This window comes from Eleutherodactylus coqui, chromosome 13 (assembly GCF_035609145.1).
Source record: "Eleutherodactylus coqui strain aEleCoq1 chromosome 13, aEleCoq1.hap1, whole genome shotgun sequence".
Lineage (NCBI taxonomy): Eukaryota > Metazoa > Chordata > Amphibia > Anura > Eleutherodactylidae > Eleutherodactylus > Eleutherodactylus coqui.
In genome coordinates, this window is record NC_089849.1 from 122,784,489 (window position 1) to 122,798,344 (window position 13,856).

Here is a 13,856-nt window from a genome sequence, read left to right on the forward strand (position 1 = left end):
GCATCGGCCTCTGGAGGAGCTGGTGTGGGCGTGAGCTCCTTGCCTGTCGCTCTGTGAAAATGTGTGTGTACACCATCCAATCAGCAGCTGTGGGCATTCCCAGGACCTCATCCCGGCCAACCCATGTCTCCATCAATACTTCAGGTGGAGACATATTGCACTAATACCCACACGTGGATGTGGCTCCATTCATCTCTATGGGAGCTTACAATCCACAGTGCACGAATACATTTAAATACATTTGTGGATTTACTGCAGCTTTGAAGGTTAAAATGAATTAGGGAGGTGGGGTTGCAGATTTTTTCCCCACGGATAATCCGCAGTTCATTTGCGCGGGAAAAAAACCCACGATCTCCCACAAGCAATAAAAAAATCAATTTAATGATGACTCACAGTGCATCCGCTGCAGAAATCCGCATGAAAAATCCACGTGGACATGAGGCCTTATATATCTCAAAAAAACTTATAGCGCAGCATTGGCTGGCTGAGTCCACTAGGATATTCCCTACATTGGGGGAATTTAAGGATAAAGTCAACAGACCCTTATAATAGAAAAAAGGCATATAGCTTAAACGTAAAGCAGGACACAAATACAGTAAGATATGGTCCAAACGGTTGGCTGCATTTGGCTTGGCACAACTGAACTTGCACATTAGGTAAACTGAGTATACAAGGAAAACGATTTGGGTATTTTTGTATCTTGACGCCACTGGAAGCTAGGGGTTTGACAGGGCTTCCATGGAGGAACGCCCCTGTCACACCCCCAGCTCCCGATTGGCAGAATTAGTTAAGGTCCTGGAAGGTCGTAGTAGCGTCAGTGGTGATTTAAGCCAGGGCTGCAGTGTAAGGCTTAGGGTACGTTTTCCTGTTCGCCTTGCGTTATTTGCTGTAAATGCTTGAATGTAACAGCTGTCATATGCAAGCTTTTACAGCTAATCATCAAAGCATAACAAGGAAAGCTACCGTAACCCTCCAGCCCAGGCTACAATGACTACCGACGCTGTCTTCCCACATTGTGTACCGCTGAGAATGAGCGTTGGATGACTGAGAGAAGCGGAGGAGCTGAGCATTTCAGCGGGGCAAAGATCAGCACGCTGCTCAGATGGCCTATTGCAGAATAGGTGACTGTGAGCAGTGGGGTGAACTGCAGGCTGCTGGGGGCCGCGGGAGACACTTACTGTGAGCAGCGGAGGTCAGCGTCTGCAACATTACCACGCTCCTTGGAGCAGAGGAGCGCTGCACACAGAGCGGAGGAGAGTTGCAACAGATGGACGATTGCTAGGTGGGTGAGTGTGAGTGTCGGGGGGAACTACAGCAGGCTGCTGGGACCGGAGGAACGCGGCTACACTATCCGCTCCTAGGACCACCAGTGGGGAGGTTAGACCAGCCAAGACCTGCAGGTGAGGCAACTCTGCAGCCAATCAGGTACAGGGGGCGTCACCCCACTGTCACTCTTGTCTCCACCAGGACTTCCTGGTGGCATCAAGATACAATAATACCAACGATATGTAAGGTATATCTTGGTCACAAGGGAGAGCAAAGTAGTGACCCATGAAATAATCGTAAGGCATGTATCTAAATGTATAAATAAAACTGTTATATAAAGTTGTTGCCCACGTATGGGGGATGGGTAGAGTACAGCATTCACTGAACTGTGGATTGAGCTCATTGAAGGTACAGCTGACTGTTCTCAAAGGGGCAAAGTTTAAGAGAAAGTCTGAAAGAATGGAACATTGTATAGAGTAATTTTTCTGCTGTTTACTCAGAATCCTGGACAATCTATATACTGTATACACGCGAGAGACTCTGGGGGAAGGGGGGCAACACTTTTGTTTTGTTTATGTTTGTTAAATAAGAAAAGTGATGAAAATCCAAATTAAGAATATTTAATATAAAAAATGAGCCAGGGGGCGTTAGGAGAGAGTGGGTGGAAGAAAAGGAGAGGGGGGAGTAGAAGGAGAGAGGAGGGAAGAGTACGAGGGATGGGGTAAGAAAAAGAGAGGGGGGAACAAAAGGAGAAAGATGTGTTGAAGGGAAGAGGGAGGAAAAAAAGGAAAAGGGGGAGTAGAAGGAGAGAGGGGGTAAGAAAAGGAGAGATGGGGTAAAAGGAGAGGGGAAGGGAGAAGAAAGAGAGATGGGGTAAAAGGAGAGGGGATAAGAAAAGAAGAGGGTGGGGAGTAGTAAGGGAGGGGGGGGGAGAAAAGGAGAGATGGGGAAAGGAGAGGGCGGGGAGTAGTAGGAGAGCGCAGGTAAGAAAATGAGAGAGGGGGTTAAAGGAGAGTGGGGAGTAGTAGGAGAGGGGGGTTAAAAGGAGAGGGGGGAGTAGTAGGAGAGGGGGGAGTAGTAGGAGAGAGAGGGGTAAAAGGAGAGGGGGAGGGAGTAGAAGGAGAGGGGGGTAGAGTAGGAGGGGATGGGGGAGAGTAGGAGAGGGAGGGGGAGAGTAGGAAAGGGGAGTGGGAGGGGGGGTAGGAGGGGAGAGGGCGATGGAGTAGCAGGAGAGAGAGGGGGAGAGAAGGAGAGGGGGTAAGAAGGAGGGGGTGGAGAAAAGGAGAGGGGGGACTAGTGGGGAAGAGTAGGAGAGGGAGGGGAGAAGAAAAGGAGAGGGCGGGGAGCAGAAGAAGAGGGGGTGGAGAAAAGGACAGGGGGGTAAAGGAAAGGGTGGGGACTAGAAGGAGTGGAGGGGGGATTAGAAGGAGAGAGGGAAAGAAAAGGACAGGGGGGGTAGAAGGACACCCCCTCTCCTTTTAACCCCCTCTCCTTTTCTTCACCTCTCCCCTTCCACTCATTCTAGTCCCCACCCTCTCCTTTATGCGCCCCCCCCTCCTCCGTTGTCTCCACCCCCCCCCCCCCCCCCCATCCTTCCACTCCCCACCCTCTCCTTCTACTGCCACCCTTCTCCTTCTACTTCCCCTGGGTAGTAGAAAGAGAGGGGGTAAAATGAGAGGGTGGGGAATAGAAGAGAGGGGGAAAGAAAAGGAAAAAGGGGGTTAAAGGACAGGGGAGTGGAAGGAGAGCGAAAGGAGTAGAAGGACAGGGGCGAAGAAGGACAGGGGGTAAAAGGAGAGGGTGGGGCGAGTAGAAGGAGACGTATAATTTTATATAGGCTTCATGGTTATTTAGGCTTTATGGTTTCTGAGAAAAGAATTCTCATGTTTCGCGTTTTTCACACAGTTTTTAATGCCTAGAATTAAATATTGAAGTTGTAACCCCTTTACCTTTTAATTTAGGACGTAAAGAATAGTCATGGCAAATTTCACGTTTGTGGAGTACAGATGTGGGTTATTAGTTACATTACTTAGGGGGTCACTTACTTTGGTGCTTAGAATTGAGTACTCAAGTTGTGACCCCTTTACTTTTCCTATTAACGACCCAAAGTTTGCTTGTGCCATATTTCACGTTTGTACAACTGGGGGAAGTTAGAGAATTAGATTAGGTACATTACATAGGGGGTCACTTACTTTTGCTCATAGCATTGAATAATTAAGTTGTGACACCGGAAAGTTAGAGAATTAGTGGCGAGTCAGTCAGTGAGGACTCTGAATATGTACTATTCTCTGAATTCAGGCATGTGGCCACTGGGTCCAAAGCTGCAGGACCAATGCTCAGGCTTCAGGATGGACAAGGAAAAGAGTCACCTAACTGAGCAACTATTAAGTCTCACCCTGGAGATCATCTATCTGCTGACGGGAGAGGTGAGGGCTTCTAGGCACTATCGTGTCTCATCAGATCAGAATGAAAACATAAATATGGGTTTCCCACCGAGAACATCTTCAGAGTGTGCCAGAATTATTGTGGCCCTTATTGTTCTTCTTTTGATTTAGGATTATGGCCCCCTAAAGAAGTCCATTGATGATGGCACACCCTGCACTGGCCTTCACACCCCAGGAGAGTTGGGTGCCACCCGGAGCCCTACCACACTACTTCCATCTCACCCAATTTATGAGAGGAACAATGAGCAGAAAATCTTAGACCTCACCAACAAAATGATTCAGCTGCTGACTGGAGAGGTGAGTAGTGCCCAAAATGTTAGGTCATTGTAGAGTAACACCAAGGCATGATGTGTTTGATAATGACCATTGTGTATCAGGTCCCCATAAGGTGTGAGGACGTCACAGTCTATCTGTCCATGGAGGAGTGGGAGTATCTAGAAGGACACCAGGAGCTCTACAAGGACACCCTGATGGAGGACCACCAGACCCTCGCGTCACCGGGTAAAGGAGAGACCAGTTTTAAGTGTCACCTAGATACACCCGTCATCTAATCACCTATTGGCTATGTACTTAGTTAATGCCTTTACATTCCACAGATGGGCCCAAGACAGATACCCAAGAGACATGTCCGAGGCTTCTCCGTGCACCGGATCATGGGGAGGAAAATCACAGTGTGTTTACAGATTGTAGCAATGAGACCAACGAAATCAACAAATATAAATGTAACAAGGTATTTTTAAAAATACCCATAATTTAAGAAAGTTTTCTTAACCCTTCAGGACGAAGTTTGTTTGCGCCTTAGTAATTAGGCTACATTTTGGAAATGCGGCATGTGTCACTCTAACAGAATACCTTCGTAGAGGCTTTACACGTCCAAGTAATCCTGCCATTGTGTTAGCGTCACACGTTGTACTTAATTAGGTGGTAAAAGTGACCGATATGATTTGCATATATTTATGCAAAATGCAAAAAATTGAAGGAAATTCTTAAAAATTATGTTTGTTTTTTTTTCGTTTTTTCAACTGCCGTATGACAAATCTGTACACTCATATGGTGCTCGTTTTCATCAGACGTATATTTCCACTGGTTTACTTTATTTTGGAAGCACATTTGGACATTTCCTCCTCTTTCTGAGTAATTTAGGAAAACTCAGCAATTTAACATCAATTTTTAAAATTCTGATGATTGTTGTTTATAATTTACATTTATATTTAATTTCTATACCTCATATTGATGATTAAATAGCGGAGTTGGTGCAGAATAGTGACTTGAATTGATAGTTTAACCCCTTCACGACAGCCTTTTGACGGCCTGTATCTATCAGCGGTCTATGTATGAAGAGAGATTGAGCGGCGACCTCTCTTCATACAGCGCCAGCTGGGCCGTGCGGCTGATCGCGGCTATTAACCCTTTTAATGCCGCTGTCAATTCTGTCAGCGGCATTCAAATCCGTACGCCCCCTCCCCCCCCCCCCCCCCGCGTGAGATCGCAAGGAGCCGTGCAAGTGTCACGGCAGCCGGGGTCCTTCTGAAAGGACCCAGGGCTGCCTTAGCAGACTGCCTCCCAAGTCGTCCCCATGGGGTGGCTTAATAGACTGCCTGTTAGATTGCAGTATGATATAATGCTATATCATTACATTATGCTGCAGGAGTGATCAAAGCATTGCTAGTTGTGGTCCTCCAGGGGGGCTAAAAAAAAATGTAAAAATAAGATCAATAAAGTTTTATTAATTGTAAAAAAAAACAAAAAACTGTAATAAAAGTTTAAATCACCCCCCTTTTTGCTATATCTATAATAAAAAGCTAAATCCTAAAACAAAAATACATATTTGGTATCACCGTGTCCGTAAATGTCCGATCTATCAAAGTAGCTCATTATTTACCCTGCACTATGAACGTTGTCCGAAAAAAAATAATGCCAGAAATGCACTTTTTCGGTCACCCTGTCTCCCAGAATAAATGCAATAAAAAGTGATAAAAAAAGTCGTATGTGTTCCGAAATCATACTAACATAAACTACAGGATGTGATGCAAAAAATGAGCCCTCACACAACTATGTCGACACAGAAAAAAAAAGATTTTGTGCGCAGAAGATGGCGGCAGAAAATAAAAAATAAAAAATAAAAAATTAAATGTGTTTGAAAAAAAAATAACAGTAGCACAGCAAAAAAAAAACTATACAAGTTTGGTATCGTAGTCATCGTACCGACCCATAGAATAAAGTTATGTCATTTTTGTTGCAGTTTGTGCGCCATAGAAACAAGATGCACTGAAAGATGGCGGAATGTCGTTTTCTTTTCACTTAACTCCACTTTTTAAAAAGTTTTTCAGTACATTTTATGGTACCATTGAAAAATACAACTCGTCCCACAGAAAACAACAAGCCCTCATACAGCGACGGCGATGGATAAATAAAGGAGTTATGATTTTTTAAAAGAGGAAAGGAAAAAACGAAAATGGGGGAAAAAAAGGGCCGCGTCGTTAATGGGTTAACTTCCTTTTTTTCCAAGATGAATTAGTAGAAGATCATGAAGATGCGGAGGGGGACGCGGGTTGCGTCTCGTTTTTCTGATGTTTTGCCTAGATAGATACTTTGTGATACTGGAAGGTTTTATTAATAATGTTCTATTCCCACCTAGTGACCTGCGTTCGTGACGCACTCAGGGGGTCGATCATATAGTGGTGGTCGCTGTACTCCGTGCCATTCTGTGGTTGTTAGCACCTGTCTGAGAAGGAGAGAGGACAGGGCGACCGCTAGGAATACTGTGGCAGCTACCCGGTAGGCCCTGGAGACTTCAGCTTCCTGCTGTCGCTCCAGTGAGGAGATCGCCTTCACCGGAGCCTACGGCCTAGGAATGGTTCTGTGTCCTGAGGCTCAGTGCACCACCATTACTACCCCTCTCCTGTCAGCCGGAGCCGTCTTTAACCCCTGAACGATCCCCTCTTGTGGGGGTATTGTTGTGCGGTAAGGACGGTTAGTTGCACTGCCAGTTATCTCCATGATTAGATACGCTTTGTTCAAGTGCTTCACCCCCACTTAGCGGGTGATATTAGGACATTATATCTGAGTTATGACCGACCCATTGCATATATTTCCAACCCGTTTGGCCGTAAGCCAATGGTAGCACTTCTACAGGCTTGTGGTCACCAATATGTAAAGACACATGGATATGGAGTTTGCCTAAGGCGGGAGCATGTAGCCAACCCGGGCTCCCCAGATAAGAGCGCCCCCTCACTACCTCCCCTTAAAGAGACGTCAGAAAGGCTTGGAGATCCACAAGCCTGACCTTATGGCAGTTACTGGGCTTGGGGTTATCCCTGTCTCTATGACTGATTGTGCATATGAGGGTCATGAATCCACAAACTGCCGAACACAGAATAGTCCCTGTTCTAGAAATAAATGCAGACAATGACTTTTATTTTCATGCAACACTTAGGTTGAAGATTTCAGTATGTGGCAGGTGGAAGCGGCCCCTCAGATCAAAGGCAGGAGGAGGGATGCTACAAGTAAAGAGCAGCACAAGGAGACCATTATAGACCTCACCCCAGGTGAGTACTACTGCTGAGTACTGGAAGGAATGGTTGTCTTCGTAGCCGCTAGCCTCGCTCACCGCACCCTCCGCCCACTGACTGATGCCTTTGGGAGACAGCAGCCAATCAGTTCCCAAGGGCGGGGAGGAGGGGGAAGTATAAGTCCTTCCTCTGTATGTTCCACTTCTGGCTGTGGGTCAAAAAAACTGCATGACCAGCTGCCATAAACACCCGTATATGAGGCCATCCCGAGGCTGGTTTCACACACAATCTTTTTTGCAAAAAAAACTAACACACACTTTTTTTGGTGTTTTTTCTGGCAAAAAAATACTGTGTCCACTAGGCTTCAGAGGAGGGTCAAAAATGTGGCATTTGGCTTCTCAGTCTTGTTGCAATTTTCGGCCAGAGCTGCTGGTTCTTCCAATATACTGAAAAGTATTTCTTCCTCATTTAGCAGACATGCAACACATAAGGCACGTGCGCTAGATGACCCGTAGAAGCAGCTGGAGGGGGATCCACAGCTGAGACCCTGCTGTGCTCTCAGCTCCGGCTGAACAGTTAAGGCTGAGTTACATACAATGATTAGCGCTCAAATTCGTCCAAACGACGGCTTTTGAGCGATAGCCGATGCGTGTAAATGTGCGCCCATCCTGCACTCTTCGTCCATCGCTGACTTCAGCTCAGCATAAAAGCAGTGGTCCCTGATAAGACGGACTGCACGCTGTGTTCTCTGCGGGCAGCGCTGATAGCATTGTATGCAGCCAGCAGCCCGCGACAGCACAAAAGTGATATATTTAGAGAACAGACCACCCGCTGTTCTCTAAATACATGCAAATAAAGCTACTTAGCTACTAATGGGTGGATTAGCTCATTAGTAGCTAATGCAAAATGACCGTTCCAAACTGTCCGTTTCTGACGAATTTTGAGCAATCATCCTTGCGTGTAAATGGACCTTTTAGTGATGTTATAAACATAAAGTGTTTAGAAAAATGGTTGTAAATGTTGTAAGAACTGTGGAGCCGAGGATTCGGCTTGAACTGTTCGCCGTCCACGGCAAGCTCTTCCGCGTTTTGGGGACGTGGCAACAGTCAAACTGGTCAGCACTTGATATGAACTTCGCTTGGCAATGCTGGACTTCCTCTAGCGGCGCTGTTGGCTGAAGCATAACAGCGCTGCTAGACTTAACATAGGAACTGTGTCTGACAGTCACTCCATGTATCAAACTCAAATGTTAGGACTTCACGACGGCGGTGAGGATGTCACAGATCTAAGGACACCAAAATCATCCAAAGGTCACACAAAGGGGTCAAAGTGCCGTGCAAGAAAAAGCCGTAGGCCCTTTTATATTAGATTGGTTGCACTGCTGGTAGAGGGAGGTCAGGATCACTGGACCACTTTATTGGGGCGAGGGGAATGCCCGGCTGCTTCCCCACGTGGTGCTTCTAGTTGCCCCTCTGGCATTTTGTAAGCGTTCTTGATGCGCACGCTAATTGCCATTGAAAACTCAGCAGTTTTGTAATGCAGTTTTCAGCCGGTCGGTTTCTACAGCTGAAGCCCGCTGACATCATGTGCCAAACCCAGGGACACTGAGCCACCGAAAACTACACAGCAAAATCATGCATGGGGGATAAAACCTGGCAGAATAAATGTGCGGCCGTCCTCCACTAATGCTTGGAATTTATATCAGATATTTCCATGCAGAATTCGCCTCAAAATCCCCAGCTGCGCCGTAGACTTCTGCCGCGGCCATGCAGATATAACCCTCCTTATTGGGCAAATCCGCATCAAGAACCGATATGTTGATTTTCTTCTAACGATGAAATGGATGCCTGTTAACAGTAATGGGATGTGGAATCCACGTAGGGATAAAAGCCACGTGGCTCGAGGTTGTCCTCGATTCGTTGGGGTAGTCGTTGACGAGTTTGTGAAGCAATAGTCTAAAAGGCAAAAGTTCACACAGAACCGAGAATAAGCCTTAAAGAAAAGATGTCGTTTTTTTCTTCTTGTTTCCTTATCTTAAGATGAGCGAGCATTGTCCTTAGCGAGTACTTGCCCGCTCTGAAGAAAAGGTTCGGCTGCCGGCGGGGGTGAGAGGTGAGTTGCGGCAGAGAGCAGGGGGGAGAGAGAGCGAGATCTCCCCTCCGTTCCTCACCGCTCCCCGTCCGCCGCCGGCAGCCGAACCTTTTCTTCCGAGCGGGCAGGTACTCGCTAAGGACAATGCTCGATCGACGAATTGTCCTTAGTAAATTCATATTTCTGAATGAAAGTGATGAACCTAAAGGGATTGGGCCAAGATGGTCCTGTTCCGGTATGACCCCGTCGAGACCCCTTCTATGTCCTCTTCAGTTGTCTCCTCCCCTGGCGGACCTTCATGTGAATGGCCGTCCTGCAGCAGCCGAAGTAATACCATACTGACTGCAGGTCAGTCGGCTGCTTTGCCGGGGGTCCCATGAGTAGTGGTTGGGACCTCCGTAGTGACTGGTTGTGGGAAGTTCCCCTTCTCCTCTGGCCTCCAGTAGTCGCACACTTCTGGAGGTATTCGGACTCTACGCCCCATCATTGCTTGTGTTGTTTTCTTAAAGCGTGTCCTGTGTCTTTTACAGACGTGTCCTGTGTCACACCACAAAGATGCTACAGTCCTCCATATGCCGAGAGAGCCTTCAGGAAGCACAATGAGGTACTGGACTGCCAGGCACATTAAAGGGGTCTGTCATGAGGGATTTGTTTCATCCCATCTTAATTGCATCCATACCTGTCATTGAGTCGCAGAGTGTTAAGGCAGCAGAAATGCTCTTGCTCACGACCTGAAGGTTGCGGGTTCAATCCCCACTTGGTTCAGGCAGCCGCCTAAAGGTTGATATCACCTGAGGAGTCAGTCATGACACGGTGCTTGCACCAGGGGGCTTTTCCTGTCATTATGTGCGGCTGTCACATGATCGCCGTCTGCCCAACGGATCAGATTTATATCCGCATCCTGGGAGCTCTCAGTCCCCCTTCCCTAGTTTGTCTGTATGTCCCTCTATGAATATATCACGGGACCGGCACATACAGGTACAAGACTCTCCTGACTAATGAGGATGGTTGGCCGAGCGAGCGGTCATTGTCATGCTGCATAAAATGGACAGTTAGTGAACAAACGATACGGTTAGACTCCTACAATCCAATCCAATCATTGACCTGTGTTACAGTGTCTTCCTGGCAGGTTTATGGCTGCCCGCCCTTATAAGCAGCAGTACAATGCCATTGCTCTATCAGTTACAGTGTGATCGCCTCGCTGCAAGCATCATGTGAACTGCATGAGGGGGAGCCAAGCTGGTGCGCACTGGCCGTACACAGGGGCGCCACCTTGTTCTCTACTAGCCGATGCTGCAGTATGCCGGCAGAACAATTGGAGTGGCACACGAGAGTCTAAAAACGCATCCATTAAAAAGGTTGTTTCCTTCATTCATATGGAGTTACATGAGCGGTCCGTGTGCCCGTTTTTTTTTTTTTACTTCAGTACGGCATCCATTTTTTATGCCCATAAAAAGCCTGGAACGGGCCCAGTTCTATTTTTCTGCATTTCTTAGCAATAAATCTGTGAAAGCGGATGGCATGTAAGTGGCGCCTGTTGGATTACTTTTTTACAAAAAGAACAAAAGCTGCTGGGTGTTGTGGCACATTGATGGCACAAGGATCCCTAGTAGTCAGTCTAGTGCTGCTAGACTTAGGCCTCCCTCACACAGGGCGTTTGCAGAAACGTAGCGTTTTGCAACGCTGCGTTTGCTGCAGATTCCGCCCTGTTTCAGCAGCGCTGGCATACTTTATGCCAGCGTTTTGGCTGCGTTTTCAGCTCGGCTGAAAACGCAGCCAAGAATGCTGAAAAGAAAAAAAAACTAAATACTCACTAGCCGCTGCAGTCCGGGTCGCGGCCGCTGCTCTCTGCCGCTGATCCGGGCTCCCTCTGCACTCAGAAGTCTATTGCCGGCAATAGAGTGCTGTGATTGGTTGTCGGCGCTTGCTCGATGCCCAATCACAGCCCTTCATTGACTGTCTCAGCCAATCAGAGCTTGCCGGCGCTGATTGGCTGAGACAGTCAATGAAGGGCTGTGATTGGGCGCCGACAACCAATCACAGCACTCTATTGCCGGAGCCGGGGTTCTCAAACCTGGCCTCCGTCAATAGACTTCTGAGTGCAGGGGAAGCCCGGATCAGCGGCATAGAGCAGCGGCCGCGACCCGGACTGCAGCGGCTAGGTGAGTATTGCTTTCTTTTCTTTCTCTACCTAGCTGGGACTGATTTTCGGGGTGAGGGCTTCTATTGCAAGCCCTCACCCCGAAAATCGGCGAGCGGTTAACGCTGCCAAAAACGCGGCACCAAGTGTTGCCACGTTTTTAGCAGTGCTAAAACCGCTGCCCATTCATTTCAATGGGTGACGCAGGGCTGAAAACGGCCCAAAATAGAACTTGCATCGCTGTCAAAGCGCAGCGTTGGAAGGCGCTGTGTTTTCAGCCCTGTGTGAGCAGCCCCATTGAAATGAATGGGAGTGTTGTACAGCGTTTAGCGCTGGGATGAAAAGGCAGCGCTAAACGCTGTATAAAACGCCGTGTGTGAGGGAGGCCTTACAATACACTCGTGTATCCTTGGCCTTACAACAAGCGTAGGCTGGCAGGCAGCAATCTCTGAACAGATCTTCCTATGGGCTGATGGACCTACTCGGCCCACATTAGGGTTCAGGGTATCTGCAATGTTCTGGGTATTTATGCCTATGGGTGCACAAGGTTAATAAGCTAACGATTAGTGATAAAGGTTAGTCGGGCTTTGATATTTTTCTTCCCCCTCTCTAGGATGAAAATCTGAATATTGTCATAATTGATATTGAAGAAGACGATGAAGAATATGTAGGGAGTGAGCAGCAGTGTAAGATGGAGACGCAGGTGCCCAGAGGTGTTCGTACAGGTGAGTCTTGGTTTGGCATCCAGGTGCTCCTCCTGACTGCATATAGTCTGACATATATGTTAATAGCTTGGACTCTTATAGATGTGACAATATCAATATTTTTTTTTATTGTTTAGGTTTTTATGGAAAAACCCAAACAATTAAAAAAAATGGTTTCAACTTTTTGTATTTTTCCTTTTTTAATATTTTTAAAAGTTCAATTAAATTTTTTTTCTGTTCCACCAGGGGACTTGAACTTGCAATCACTTGATTTCTTGTACCATATACAACACAAATAGTGTGGCACCCTGTTGGCCAGAAAAACACGTGATATTACAGGGCCACTGCAGTGAAAACACATTTTTCTATCCCTGCCCTCCTCACACTCTGGAGATCTCCTCTGTGTATTGCAGTCACTTCCATACAGTGCAGCCCCCTGTCTGATATTTATCAGGAACCATCTTGATGATTTTGCTTTCAGTTACACATCAATCCCATGATGTATAAGCCCAGCATTAGTTGGGGCTATACCATTTCTGCCTGCAGGGAGCACCGTTTACTTGTCATTACTTTTTATAGTCACCTAAATAAGCTACAGCCTATAAGTCTACAGTCAGGAGGATGAGCAGTGATCTCCACTATTATACCTGTGTGATCATCATTAGTAACTGTGATAGGAGTGTCTGTGAGAGTAATTGACTAGCAAATGACTACATAACCCCAAGTAGAGCCTGTCGGAACCGAGATCACATCTGAGGAGAGAGTTTCAGATAGAAAGGAGTATCTGACCAAGGTAACACTATCCGACTTATATATAGTGGGGGGGGGGGGGGGGGGGGAATGACTAGAATGGAAAAAAAAGGTTGTCCTATAAATATTCTTTTGTAAAATAGATAAAAGACAAACTTATTATAGAAGTGACAGCTTTATTGGCTAACCAGAACAATGATATTTGCAAGGTATGAGAGCACTGCATAGACAACTTATACTTTATTGCAGTATATGATACTTTTAATTGTAACTATTAAAAACTGAGGATCTGTCCTCAAGATAGGTCATTGGTAGCTGATCAGTGGGGTCCACTGCTCTGGACTCCCACTAGCCAGGTGTCGCTGGGCTGCGAAGAAGTAGATAGCTCCACACATTGTTTAGTGGCCTGACATGGTATTGCAGGCACAACTCCCATTGAAGTGAATGAGATGTATGGAGCTATCTGCTCGGCCTGGCGGACAGCTGATCGTGGGGTCGGAGCGGCAGACATCTGCCAATCAGCTGTTGATGACCTATCCTGAGGAAACGCCCTTAATAGGCATCCGTATCTACCAGCCCATAAATCTAAATTATTAAATGGTTGCCAGTGACTGCCAGCACCCTTCTAGTGTGGGGCAGACTCTGCTCACAAGGCGACTCCAGCTCCTCCCCTCCACATGACGAATCGTTACATTATTGGTACAGACGCTCCAACTGCCGCCTTTACTTGGATTGGTGTAAAAAAAACTGTCTCAGTAAATGTGAGCCTATATGTGTCAAAATGGTGAAAAACATTAAAGCCCTGACCATCATGAAAAGAGAGTAAAAGATCATTGATGGCAGAAAATGGCTAAAGGGGTCGAGTCATTTAAGTCCCCAAATATGCCTGCTACTAGGGGGTTAAATGGTAGCTGCCTGACCAGGGTAATATTATAAGGGTGCTTCACAG

At 46.8% G+C, this 13,856-nt stretch overlaps 1 protein-coding gene across 5 annotated transcripts in view; it reads left to right on the forward strand.

The window, feature by feature from the left end:
• The window catches only part of LOC136588076 (zinc finger protein 84-like), a 130,682-nt gene that overhangs the window by 114,477 nt on the left and 2,349 nt on the right, over positions 1–13,856 (forward strand). For all 5 annotated transcript variants that reach the window (XM_066587002.1, XM_066587003.1, XM_066587007.1 and 2 more), the window contains 7 exons: positions 3,565–3,692; positions 3,822–4,007; positions 4,088–4,211; positions 4,307–4,440; positions 7,147–7,258; positions 9,844–9,917; positions 12,067–12,178. In XM_066587002.1, the coding sequence (XP_066443099.1) occupies positions 3,565–3,692; positions 3,822–4,007; positions 4,088–4,211; positions 4,307–4,440; positions 7,147–7,258; positions 9,844–9,917; positions 12,067–12,178 (870 nt within the window). The remainder of the gene's footprint in view (positions 1–3,564; positions 3,693–3,821; positions 4,008–4,087; positions 4,212–4,306; positions 4,441–7,146; positions 7,259–9,843; positions 9,918–12,066; positions 12,179–13,856) is intronic.